General features: G+C 51.5%; 1 protein-coding gene across 1 annotated transcript; it reads left to right on the forward strand.

Annotated features, from left to right (window-relative positions):
- Nucleotides 1-2,169: 2,169 nt before the first annotated feature.
- TMEM98 (transmembrane protein 98) lies at nt 2,170-13,109 on the forward strand. The gene is made up of 6 exons (XM_029927696.1): nt 2,170-2,350; nt 3,458-3,589; nt 4,577-4,610; nt 6,765-6,880; nt 9,345-9,404; nt 10,556-13,109. The coding sequence occupies exons 1-6, from the start codon at nt 2,220-2,222 to the stop codon at nt 10,761-10,763; spliced, it is 681 nt and encodes a 226-aa protein (XP_029783556.1). The 5' UTR covers nt 2,170-2,219; the 3' UTR covers nt 10,764-13,109.
- Nucleotides 13,110-13,532: the final 423 nt, after the last annotated feature.

The raw sequence follows: 13,532 nt of genomic DNA on the forward strand, positions 1-13,532 counted from the left end.
TGGGCAAAGTGGGAGCTGCGCGCCTCGGAGCCCTGCGAGCCTCGCGCCGCCCGTTCTTGCCACCTGGGTGTTGGGACGGGCGTTCCCGGCAGGGGGAAGGAGGTGGAGGCTTGGGTCTGTTTTGTCCTGGTGGATTTAGAACCCCACGGAGAGGGGGTGGCGTGGGGCGGGGTGGGGGAGACGGCGCGCGCGCGTGCACACACACACACACACACACACACACACGCACACACACACACCCCGAGAAACCCAGCCTTACCCACGCTTACACAAAGACCGAGAAAGAGACAAAAACTCATCCTGAAACACTCAGAGAAGAATACACGGAGAAAAAGAAAACCACACAGAGACTCATAAAGACAAATCACGCTCGAAGAAAGGCAGCAAAAACTCAGAGAAAGCTCATAGGCACTCAGAGAGACGCACTTAGGACGCCTACTGGAAGAAAGGAAACAAAGCGGGTGGTCTTGGAGGCCATGGCGCAGGGAGAGGGGACCGGAAACGCTGGGGAGGGGGCAAGATGCCTGGAGAGGAAAATGGAGAGACATAGCCACACAGATATGAGAGGAAAGAAAAAGGGCTAAAGGAGGTAGCCTTTTAGGAGACACATCTAGAGAAATTGAGGCAGACCCTGAGAATTACCCCCTGGCCTCCTGTGGGAGATACAGAAATGAGAGACAGACCCCAGCCTTCTCACGCTCTTGAGCAAGTACGTTCCAGGTGGTAGCAGAGCTCTGTGAAACCTCTCAGAAAGGCCTCCTTGGCACTTTGAGCCAGCGAAGTCCCTATGTTGTCCACCTGCAAACTCCTACTCATCCTTCAAAACCCAGCTCAAACTGCACCTGCCCTGTGAAGAAAGGCTTTCGCAGGAAATATCATGCATGCACAGTTACCTCTGTGTACTCTGCGTGTGGCACAGCACAGGGAGTGGAGCTGGGGAAGCAGTTGACAAGCCAACAGAAAACGTCGTTTGTCCACCTCTTAGCTCCTCGAGGTTTGGGTTTATGTCTTATCTCCAAGCTTCAGAATCCAGCCTAGTGCTTGGTGCCTCGTAGATGACCAGTATACTTACTGAATGACAGCAGAGAACATTCAAACCCTCTGAGATGTGTAGTATAGAGTAAGTTCTGCATCATCCTGGGGTCATAGGAACTCCTAGATCAAAGCCCCTCTCTTGCAGATGGAGAAATTAATGCCCAGAGAGGGGAAGAGACTTGCTCAAAGGCACACTAGTAGGGGCCTGCAATTAATACATAGTTCTCTGAGATGCCCCTGTTCCCCTACCTGAGTCTCAGATAGGTGTGGAAGTAACCCCAGGATGAAAACAGGCAATAGGCAATGAACGTGTTAACACCAGTTGTAAGTTTCCAACACGCAAACTGACAATCTGATTCTTTTCCACAGTGTTTAGAATCTGCCCTTCTTAGAAAGGTGAAGGGCAGTCTCAGTTTAAGAGGGTGGGTTTCTGCTTTCGGACCATGGAACCTTGGATGGATTACTTCACCTCCCTGAACCTGTTTTCTAAACTGTAAAATGGGAATACTAATACCTACCTCAGGATTGTTAGAAGAGTTAACCCACAAAGTGCCGGACACAGAGTAGATTCTCAGTAAATGCAATCCTGCCCTACATAGGAGGCTGTTCTTTCCTGTATTTGGTGTAGATGTGAAAACAATAGTGCTAGTTAAGATGTTTCCTTTTATCTGCATTTTATATTCTTTTTCTTTAGTGTTTATTTATTTTTGAGAGAGAGAGAAAATGTGTGTGTGGGGTGGGGGAGGTGCAGAGAGAGAGGGAGACACAGAATGGGAAGCAGGCTCCCAGCTGTCAGCACAGAGCCCGACAGGTGGCTCGAACCCATGAACGGTGAGATCATAACCTGAGCTGAAGTTGGACACTTAACCGACTGAGCCACCCAGGCACCTCCCTTTTGTCCTGATTTTAAAAGCCAACATGGTCCAACAGGTGGCAAAGTCTTTATTAGACAAAAGGCAGATTTGGGACATGACACAATGCATCTTGATTCTGTTCAGGCCCCCAAGTCTCTGCAGGTGACTTGGGGGGAGCCTGGCTCTCCACATCCCCCGCCCCCAACAGGTAGGACCCCGCTGCCCCACTCTCTTTTGCTGCTTCTTTACCAAGGCCTGCTCTGCCCTTGTGTCTTTCAAGATTTAGCACCCGCTGGGGACGTGACTGGGACCGAGGGAGTACCCAGAAGCATGGAGACCGTGGTGATCGTTGCCATAGGTGTGCTGGCCACCATCTTCCTGGCCTCGTTTGCAGCCTTGGTGGTGGTTTGCAGGCAGCGCTACTGCCGGCCCCGAGACCTGCTGCAGCGCTATGATTCCAAGTGAGTGGGCCCAGGGAGGGGCAGGAGGAGGGGTGAGGGGTCCTCCCAGGGGCTCCAACAGCTGAAAAAAAAAAAGAGGAGCCCACGAAGTTTGGTACTGGGCAACTGTAGCTCAGCTTTATGTCTCCAAAATGGTACCCGAAGGCTCCCTTCCCAAGAAAGACCTCGGAGCTTAGCAATGTCCTGAGCCTTCTCTGACTCTGTCACTGAGCTAAGGAGAAAGTGACCAAAATGGGCTCACCTAGCACGAAGATGTGGCCATCTATCCAGAACTGACCATTTGAATACGCTCAACCTCTTTCCAGCCAGGCTCCTAGGAACAGAACAGCAGATACTCAGTTTTGTGAAATCCCAGCAGAAGACGGTCTCTCTCTTTGCACCGACTTCTTCATGAAGCGTTTTAGGTGCAGTATATCCTATAAGCATGATCCAGTTTTCGGTGTAGGGGTGTTTTAATGGCTAGACCCTTGAGGGCCGATGGCACTGACCTTTGGTTTCTCTTACCCTTTTGTCTGAATCCCATCAGCATCTCTGTTGAGAGGTGAATAATTTGTAAATGCCCGTTCATACGACCCAGGAAAGCTCTGCTATTGAACGAATGCCCCGGCGTCGCCTGTTGTAAAGTTGGGCTTGTGATTCCTCCCACTTCTCCACTAGAACGAGGAGGGAGTGGGGTTATGTGGGTGGACCAAAGTCCTTCCCGACAGTGATTCTGCCGCCCAGGTAGGTTTGGGTCATAGGAACTTCAGCTTCTCTGGAAAGGGTAGGCTTGAGGGGAAAATAGGTTTAGGAAGGGTGTTATTTTGTGCGGAAGGAGCAGCCCGGCCTGATATACCTGCACCCTGCTCTTGCTCTTAGTGGCTCATCTCATTCTGCTTCACCTTGCCTTAGGGCCCGCCTGCCTCCATGACTTGCGTCTAGCCATGTGCCCTGCCCGCACTTGCGGTCCCACGAGGGTTAGGTGTGGCTCCAGGACAAGGAGCAAGGAGTCCCTGCCTTAACTTGCTAACTTTTTGCATCCTCTTGGGGGATATGGGAGCCTTGGTGAGGAGAGGGTCAGTGACAGTCACCCATCACAAAACCACTCACCTGGGCGTTTCCTTCCAGGCCCATTGTGGACCTCATTGGTGCCATGGAGACCCAGTCAGAGCCGTCTGAGTTAGAACTGGACGATGTGGTCATCACCAACCCCCACATCGAGGCCATTCTGGAGAACGAAGACTGGATCGAAGATGCCTCGTAAGGCCTTGGGGACCGTGTGCTTCCTTCAGTCCCCTGGGGAGGGCACACAGTTTTCTGGGTGCCCTTTTCTGGCTTCCTTTGCCATTGCACTTGACTGAGTGTCCAGGGCATTGTGTCGCTTATGGCTCTTTCCCCTGCCCTCAGCATGGGGAGTTGGAGGATCAGATTATGATATGACAGTGTTTGTCCCTTCTCCTCCCATTCTGTAGATTTAAACACCGAGGCCCATACATGTGTGGCAGAGGTTGTTACAAAGTCTCCCTGATGTGCTTGGGTTATCCTAAGGGTGCCCATGAATTTGACACTCAGGCTCCAGGGATGGTGCCTTTGTCTCTAGGATCCTTCAGGGATCTCTCTGTCCGGCAGGAGCCTCTACATGTGGAGAAATGTGTGCCACTCTGTGCCATTATCATTCACCAGACAGATGTTGGGGGGCCTTATGTGTAGGACACCGGGCCAGTTACTGCAGATATTAAGCCGGGGGCGGGGGGGAGGCGGAATTCTACTAAATGCAGCATCTCCTGAATGTTAGCGGGCCTCTGCACAGTGCCGCGGGCACACAGAGGAGGCGATGTGCAGGGCTTGCCTGGGATGGGGGCTGGAGGTGGCTTTCATGAAGGCTGTCACAGAGTGAAGGCCCTTTGACCGGGGCCTTCCAAGATGAGGTGCTCACCAGACTGAGAATAAGGGGAGTCACCGAGGCGGAGGGAAGTGTGTCAGAAGCTCAGAGTTCTAAGAAAGCATGCCTTGGGAGGTGAGTGCCACCTGTGAGAGCCGCCTGGATACGGGCGGGGGAGGGAAAGGAAAGAAGATGCCTCCTCATTCAGCTTGTGGACCTGCTCAGGACCTGCTCAGTTCCACCCGGAGGCATTCCTGCCCTCAGGGGTGTCCCGGTGGGTCAGAGCCCCATGAGGAGAAGGGCTGGTGGCTGGAGCCACGTGGCCTGCAAGGAGAAGCACTGACAGATTCTTCTTGTCTCCCCAGGGGTCTCATGTCCCACTGCATTGCCATCTTGAAGGTAATACTTTTGGATTTCCCGTGAGATAAGGGGGCGGGGGAGATCACCAAATCATCCCTGTGCCCACGCATTTGAAGGGCATCTTAGGAAGAGCATGAACCCGTGCATGCAAGAGGTTTGTAAACATGCCTGATGCTTGGGATTTCTACTGTTTCCACTCCCTCCTGGGTGGCCTGTTATATTTGAGTGTTCTCAAGACCCTTTCAAAGGTTTTATTTCACCTAGTCCTGCTAATGCAGTGGCCTGTGAGAAAGGCCGTGTCGGTGGTCACTAGCCACGTCTCCACCAACTGGGGAAGGCGCGGGTGTGCCCGAGGGGGAGAGAGTTCCCTGGCTTCTCTCTGGGCACTTTCCTTCTTTAACAGAGAGCTCAGCCCTTTGCTCCGCGAGTTCAGTTCTGTGTCTGGACTTCTCCAGTTACTGGAAAGTCCGTCACTGGCCCTCTCTGGCTGGGAAGGTGGTCAGCTACCTGGGGCAGTTGATGTGTTGAAAAATCCAAACCATGAGTATTGTACTTGAAGGCAGATTTTTTTTTTCTTCTAATTCCTGCAGCCTCCATGACTGGGTGGACAATTGTATCCAATTTGCGTTTTGGCTAGTTTTTATAGCTTTGGGTAATTTTTATAGATTTATCATTTAAAAATTTTTTTTAAGTTTATTTATTTTGAAAGAGAGAAAGAAAGTACAAGCAGAGGGAGGCCAGAGAGAGAGGGAGAGAGAGAGAATCCTAAGAAGGCTCTGCACTGACACCACAGAGCCCAGTGCAGGGCTCGAACTCACAAACTGTGAGATCATGACCTGAGCCAAGACCAAGAGTCAGATGCTTCACTGACTGAGCCACACAGGAGCCCCAGCATTTGGTTTTTTAATCCTTGCCTGATAGAATAATATTGAAATATTTGGCCAATTGCAGATATTTTCGGTTTCTTCATCTTGGTAACCTGGGAAACTACACATTTATCTTTTTGTCCAGTAATTATTCAAGATATCGAAAACAGACAGCCTTACGTTTTCTCTGGTGTCATTCAGTACAAGATAGTAGGAAGTCTTTCGTCCCACATCTCCTGTAGCCGTCTCTCTTGGGGGACAAGGAGCATCTAGTCATCACATCTAGGAAGTCATCACAGAGTCCAGGATTATTTAACTCCAGGAAGCATTTGGGTGTAGATGTGGTTACAGACAGGTCTGATGAGCAGAGCAGTCATGCCGTGTGTATCTCCCACCTCCCAGCCAGCATGTGTCCTGGCACTGGGTTTGGTCCCTGTCCCTGCCTGTGATACCGAAGCTGGGATTCTCAGATCAAAGGAGAGGGGAGAGGCCCTGGGGTCTAAGGGCGCTTTGGCTTGGCCACCTGCCCTTGCATCTCTGTGGTGGGGACTTAGGGGAGGGGCCTAGGCTCTCTCCTGGGTGAGCTCTTGGCCTTCTTTCTGCCCTCTTTTCCAACCCCAAGTAGGAGGCAGGTATTGGAACTTACTTACCAGGGACAGGAGCACATCCAGGTTCTAAAATCAGGGAGGTGTGGAAAGGGGGAACCAAGCTTTTCAGGGTGCCTGGTGCTATTGACGGATGATGAGAAAGGCCTCAGGTCATAGTCGTGCCTTTTTCCTGCTTTTTTCAAAGACTCATTGGCCACGGCCGTGTTGACAGACCCCATGACAAACATGGCAACTCCCAGATAATTGTTGGACTAAGGGCTGCTTTTGGAGGACGTGCTTCAAGGGGACAGTTGTCCTTTGTCCAGCTGTGTTCCTGAGGGTGCCCCACTGGGGAGATCTAGCTTTCTGGAAGACTAAGTCATGAGGTGAAAGAATAAAAAGAGAAAGTAGGTTTTTCCTCCTAAACGAGAAGGCAAAATTAGAGCACATGATTTTTCTTAGACAGATTATTTCAGCTTAGACTTCCCTAAGCCGAAACCGTGACCCTGATCTGAGCTCCCTGCCCCTCCCTCCGCACTGGACCGTGTCCTCAGTTTTTGCTTCTTCCACCCCATTTCTTTCGTCTTGTGTGCTTTTCACTTCAATTTGCCTGCAGGTTAGGGGCCCCTGGTGTGGGATGGAACCCCAGGCAAGCGCCATATTTGTTTGTGGGGGTAGCAGAAGCTCTTGGGGGAGCTGGGTGTCCCCCCTCATCACCTCTCCCCTCCCTGCTGTGTTAGATTTGTCACACTCTGACAGAAAAACTTGTTGCCATGACAATGGGCTCCGGGGCCAAGATGAAGACCTCAGCCAGTGTCAGTGACATCATTGTGGTGGCCAAGCGGATCAGCCCCAGGTGAGCTGGTGGGCCTTGAGTCCCACCCTTGGGGGGGGTGCGCCAGGGAGAAGGGAGGAACCAGAAGCTGAGGTGGCAGGCGGGCCAGGCTCCTCGAAGAAACTACAGAGGCAACTTCAGTTACTGGTGTCCCAGACATTTACAGAACGTCCAGGAAGGTTTAGATTCTCAGAGACCATGCCAGGGTTTAGATGCTGGTCTCACACAGTGCCCCCAGCCTCCCACAGGCCTCCTCTGCTGGCTTTTTGGAGAATCCTAGCATGTGACTAGGGCCGACTCTTCTAGTCCATTCTGCAGATCCTACTGTGTCTGCTGCCTCTTCCTCAGCCCCATACCAGCTGGGCTGCCTGCCTTCCCTTCTTCCCAGGCCCTGGGCCAGGAAGCACTTTTCCCGCCGGTGTCCACACCCTCATGCAGTGACCCGCTGGCCACGCCTCACCCTGCCCTGTCTGTACAGGAGACCAGTTTCAGGGACCTCCTCCTTGCCACTTCCCTGTCAACCAGTGCCCCAGCCGTGGCCCAGCCAGCAGCCTCCAGGACTGGGTGTGGGGAGAGGAGGAGAAGTCATACCTCATTCAGATCTCCCCAATTCCAGGCTGTCTGCAAAACCCCACGTGGGAGGCAACCAGCAGGACTGGAGTCAACAAGTACACCCCCTCATTGGGGCTTGACTTTGTGGAGAAATATAAAGCCCTTTTCTTAGGGAGGAGGGTGGTACTGAGTTTGTGCTGCCATCTGGTGGCTGGTATGTGGATGTGCCTGAGTCGGGAGTTGGCCGGGTCCCGGATGTTTTCTCAATCATCCAGGCAGCCTTCCTGCCAGGACAGTGCCTCCTGTCCCTGGTTGGAACGGCAGCACTCCTTGTGAGTTCCAGGGGCTCTCGGTTTCCTGGTTGCCATGGCCTCAGCTAGATCATGAGGAACCAGCCCTCTGAAGGAATACCAGAGTCAGAGCACTTGAACTCTGTCCAGGGAGTTGAGTGAGTTGAGAAAGTAGGAGGGAGATAATCCCAGAGAGAGACTCAGCCCAGAACAGTTCTTGGCTTTCTGAACTGGAGCTGCCCCAGGTGGGTGTAGCTATAGGACTCATACCCGCCCGGCCAGGAGGCCCTCCAGCTGAGGCTGTGGGCAAGCATGGGGCGTTCCTCTGGCCACCCATTGTTGGTGGTGACTCTGCACTGCTCGTGTCTGCTAGACCTTTATCATGCTTCCAGTCCCTGCTAAGAGCCACCCCTGGGCCGGTGCAGTTCCTGTGATGCCTGGTGGGAAAGGAGGAGGTGTTGCCGGGAGACGGGGGACGTGGAAGGAAGTCCTTGGTGATGGGGATTAGCCCTAGTTCTAGAGGGAGGGTGTGGCATTGCTCAGGGAGTGGACCTGACCTGGTGCACACCGGCCCTTCCTATCGAGCCTCTTGGACTGCTTCCAGGATATTCTTGCCATAATTCAGTCGGTGCCCTTGCTTTATCTTTTTGCCTTCACACTTCTTTCTTCATTTGGACTTTTTTGTCCCCATTGGTTTTTTTGCTCCATTTATTCCACAGAGTGTGTTGATAGCGTATTAACTCAAGGCGAGTGGCTCCAGCTCCCGGGCACTGCAGAGAAAGGGGCTGGCGAAGACTGCCTCTGGTGTTCTTTGCGTTTCCTCACCAGCCCCTCAGCCCCGAGGAAAGGACACTGGAGGGCATCTATCTGTTTTCAAGTGCTTTTCAAAATCAAACAATACATCATTATTTTTTCTTCCTGGCGACTGAGTTGTCCAGAAGCAAGGATTTGGATGAAAATCTTGAACTGTGGAAATCAGAATGAATAGCAGCTCCTTTCTGAACTTGATTTAAGAAAAAAAAATTAACCACGAATTGTACTGTATATAAAGGAAATCCAATGGAGTAGTTTGGACCCAAATTAAACTTGTAGGCTTTTTTTTAGTGTTCTCTATAATGATATTTAACCATTTTTAAAAACACAATGGTAGTAAATACTTCACCAAAGTCAAAATGCAGAAATAGATTATCTGCAAAGTGAAGGAACCCCAGCTGCCACCCCATCCCGGTCCCTGGCGATAACACCACTGGATGGTGAGTGTCCGTCCGCCTGCTGCACCTCGTAGCCGTTCTTTGTCTATTTCCCCGCCAGTGGATTGATCAACCTTTATATATTGTTTGGCAGTTTGCCCTTTTAACTTAGTAGCGTATCTTTAACATCATTCCAGAAGGGTGAACTTAACACTTTTTAAAAACTATTGGGACTGAAACAAAACCAGAAGACAAAATATTCTCTAAATTGAACCGGAAGTCTTTCAGTTTAAGGCTGTCCAAGAATGCAAAGGCTAGAGAAAGAGTCACTAACGAATGGGGCTCCTTAGTATCAGAAGAGAAGGATCGGGGCAAAGAGAGGTAGAAATGGAGGAAGAGCAGAAAAGGACGCAAGGGAAGCGAAATACTGAAATCCTTTTTGCCTCCCCACAGAGTGGACGATGTGGTGAAATCGATGTACCCTCCGTTGGACCCCAAACTCCTGGATGCACGGTGAGGAGGGGGGGATGGGTCATTCGGTTTCCCAGACGCTCACCGTTGTAGCACATCCGTGAGGTCTGCTGTTTGGGCTGTGGGGAAGGCTGTTGTACTGGGCTCCCAGGGCTGCGGGGCTTTGAGCACCATTCATTTGAGTGTGAATGGTGATAGAGGCCCCAGCGCCTCCTGAAACCTGGGATTAGGGAGAGCCAGTTTTAGATTTTGAATTTTTATGATTGAACATCTGGCCACGCTAAGTCCCTTCTGCACCATCTCTCCCTCCGCTTTCTCCCCTGGGCTGCCTCTCCTCTTCGCCCCGGAAGCAGATACGCCTAGCTGTGAGTGCCGCCGGGTGGGTGGGGCAGGTGGAGAGCAGGGCAAAGAGAATGGAAGGGACAGGTCGGCTCAAGCTGTGCTCGCCTGCACAGGACGTACCCAGGACCCCTCTCGTGACCCTCCCGCAGTACGCTGAGCACACTTAGGCTTGTGAGATTATACTCCTCTACCAGAAGCGAGCTCATTAAATCAAGCAGATTCTTTTGTCTCTTGGATTTATATGAGCATTTCATAGATCGGCTGTGTGATGATTGCCAGATTGCGGAGATTACTGTGGATCCCAGTGCCCCGTTGGTTTTTCTGCTCCCATTGCTGCCCAGCTGTGCCTCTGGGCTGGGAATCTGTAACACAGCCCCGCATGCACCATACACACTCACCATATAAAAGACGTTCTACGGCGCATCTTTCAATCCTGGGAAAGAAAACCCTCCTCCTCAATTTGGTTTTCAATTAAATCTTGTTTTTAGAGTGGTCTAAACCAGCGCAGGGCCTTACTGATTCAAAACCTAGGTCGGAACTGCCCTACAAAACAGTCTTCTGGGACATGCTGCAGGAACCAGGCTCCATGGTCTTAAATGACTTAGGGAGCCACAGCACATGGTATTTTTTCCTTACAGCTTTATCCTACATGTTACAGGCTCAGAGAAGGCTTAACGCTGTTCAGCACAGCCATTCCCAAATTTATTTGAGTATGGAACCATCTTTAAATCACTCACCCTCCCAGGGAAGGGCCTCCAGGGTGAAGAACCCCTGACCAGAGCCTGTCCATGCAGGCTTTGGTGCACAGTCCATTTCCCAGGGAGACTGACTGACCCTGCTGCTTCTTCTAGGACCACTGCCCTGCTCCTGTCTGTCAGTCATCTGGTGCTGGTGACCAGGAACGCCTGCCACCTGACCGGGGGCCTAGACTGGGTCGACCAGTCACTGTCAGCTGCTGAGGAGCACCTGGAAGTCCTTCGAGAAGCGGCCTTGGCTTCTGAGACAGATAAAGGCCTCCCGGGCCCGGAAGGGTTCCTGCAGGAGCAGTCGGCCATTTAGTGCTTGCTGGCCAGCCCTCCGCCGTCCCTGGGTGGCTCAGCGGAGCCTTCTGCTTTTCCCCGTAGTGTTAGTTCTCCGCAGCTCAGGAGGTCAGCGGTGCGTGCATGGCTGATGCCTCTGTTGCAGTTGCAAATGGTGGCTGATGAGTGGCAGTCTAACACCGTGGTTCCAGGAGACCACGTGCACCGTCTGTACAGCAGAGCTTTAGAAACTGGTAGACCGGCAGCTTTATTTAGCCCACCTAGTGTTTTCAAGAAAATTGAGCCACCGTCTAAAAATCACAGGGTTTCGCATTGAAATCAGAGTTTCTGGCTTCTCTTAAACAATCCGAAGATAAGGCACCTCTGAAATGTATCTGCAGAAGACAATCAACTTGAACTCAGTGGGAGTTGTGTCTTTTGACAGGGCTTGTTCTCGCTCTCTGTTTTTCGCCCGGTCTGTGACATTTGTTTGTATTATCTGCCTGATCCCTGGGGCATCTGAGTCCCTCCTCCCATTCCCCAGGTTTGCCTTTGAAAGTGAGCACAGAGTTGATTTTTCCTCGTCTTTGGGCCTGCAATTTTACCTGCCTACCACTAGGAGGACAGTACACTTACACTTAGACTTCTGTCAAGCGAGTGGTTATTGAGTCTTTCAAATGTATAGGGTGTGGTGCGACCTATTGAGAAGTGTGGGTGGGAAAAGGGAGCCTGCGTCCTGAGGACACCTTGTGCGTACGACCCAGAAAGAGGTATTTCAAGACCCTTCAGGGTTTAGGCGGAAGTGAAGATCCCACCATAAAGTAGTTTCCACATGAGCAATGGCATCCATGAAGGATATATTCCCCCTTTCCTCTGGCTTCTGTGTGTTTTGCAAATATTGAAAGATGAGGAATATTTTTATGACTTGAAACCTTTGTGGGACCCAGAATCCCAATCACATAGTCCGGACATACATCCAAGTTGCATTAATTGCCCTCATAAACATATAGGAGAGCCTGCAGTGCTTTGCTTCCTCCCAGGATCTGAGTCAACATTGCTCTTGGGGGAGAGGGCTCTGGCTTGGGAGCTGCCATGGTTCATATGCTGGGCTGCTTAGCACGTGTGGATCTCCAACGCTGGTCCCATTTCATTTTCTGTGCCCTAACTCGTCAGCAGATGCCTCAGTCTGGTTCTAGAGAACCAGGAACCCATATTCCCAAGTCCAAGATTAGAGCTTTGTTTGTCGTTGGAATGTCCCATGGGGCACAGTCCATTCTCTCCTGGAAAGGATGATGCTTCTGATCAACATACTGTGTACCAGTTCCCACCTGGGTCGTGGAGTCAGGAGAGGAAAGCTCGGGTGAGCTCGCTGTGGACTGATGGGTGGATTCCTGATTGCAGGGACACCTTACTGGATTGTCCATTCCCATCAGCTCTGAACACACGCCAAGTAACTGACTTTCTTGTCCTACTGGTAGGCTGTGAATGGGAAACTTCCTCAGAGCCACTTTGAATTTACCATGTTGTAGCTCCACAAACAGACATCCACGTCCTGTTTTTCATTTCCCCTTCCTTTCAAAAACCTGCACTCATAACGAGATTGGAAACCACTTTCTGCTAAGGTTGCAATGACCACCATGGTTGTAAATGTCCCTGCATTTTAACCTGGGTCAGAGCCCTAAGTCCAAGAGAGGCAGCCCCAAATTGATATCTGAAATACCATCCAGCAGGTGGGGGGCGGGTGTGGAGATGAAGTTCCCCAGCATCCCTGAAGCAACGCCCGCCATCACCTACCTTCTGTGAGCCCTGGTGAGTCCCGGCATCTCACTGAATCCTGGGTGGCTGCAAGGAGAGGTTGCTGCACACCTGGGAAGTGTCTGCTAGACCGCAGGGTCTTTGATCTGGCTGCAGATCTTTTGTGGCTAGCGCAGGACAAACACGTCTCTGCTTGTATAAGGTGGGAATTGGCTGAAGTTACCTTCTCCCTCAAGAGGACCTGGTTGGTGAGCACAGGGGATCCAGCGTGGTGTGGTTTCATAGGGCATAGATGCGTCCCAGGTCCCCAGTTCACTAGTGTCCTTGTAGGGAGGTAGGTCTTCTGTGACACGCACTACCCATCCCGTCCCTGGAGTAGGAGCATCACACTCAAATTATGAATGAAGAGGGAATGACTCACTACCCATCCCGTCCCTGGAGTAGGAGCATCACACTCAAATTATGAATGAAGAGGGAATGACTCAGGGATAGGCATGGAGTGTGAGATGAGTTAGATCTTCAAAATCAATTAGGTTCAAATTTGGGCTCTGTCATTTACTGTGTAAGCTTGGACAAGTTACTTAACCTCTCTGGTCCTTAGCTTTCTCATCTATAAAATCAAGTCTCCTTACTACCTCGTGGGGTTGGTGTGTCAATCAGACGAAGTGGAGTGTGTGTGTGTGAAGTGCTCGGTTGTGTGCCTGGTACTACTTAGCCGCTATTAATCCTCGCCCTGAAGCCGCCCATGCCCTGAGACGGTGACCCAGATGGCAGGACGTCAGTCACCATCGCTCAGTCCGAGCTGGAGTCTCAGGTCGTAAGCTCTGGAACTGAGCAGCCAGAAGTGCTGGAATCCCTGCAGTGGGGAGAGTGGCCCAGCCTTGTCCCGGCCCCACCCCGAGTACGGTGGAAACCTGAAAACCTGAAGACGGAATCTCTCCGCCTCTTATCAGTGTTCCCAGGGTTGATTGCTCAAGCTTGCATTCCTCTAGAGCAAAGCCCAGGGAGCTCCTCCTGCCTGTGACACCTTCCAGGCAGACCACGTGTCCCTGGC

This window comes from Suricata suricatta, chromosome 17 (assembly GCF_006229205.1).
Source record: "Suricata suricatta isolate VVHF042 chromosome 17, meerkat_22Aug2017_6uvM2_HiC, whole genome shotgun sequence".
NCBI lineage: Eukaryota > Metazoa > Chordata > Mammalia > Carnivora > Herpestidae > Suricata > Suricata suricatta.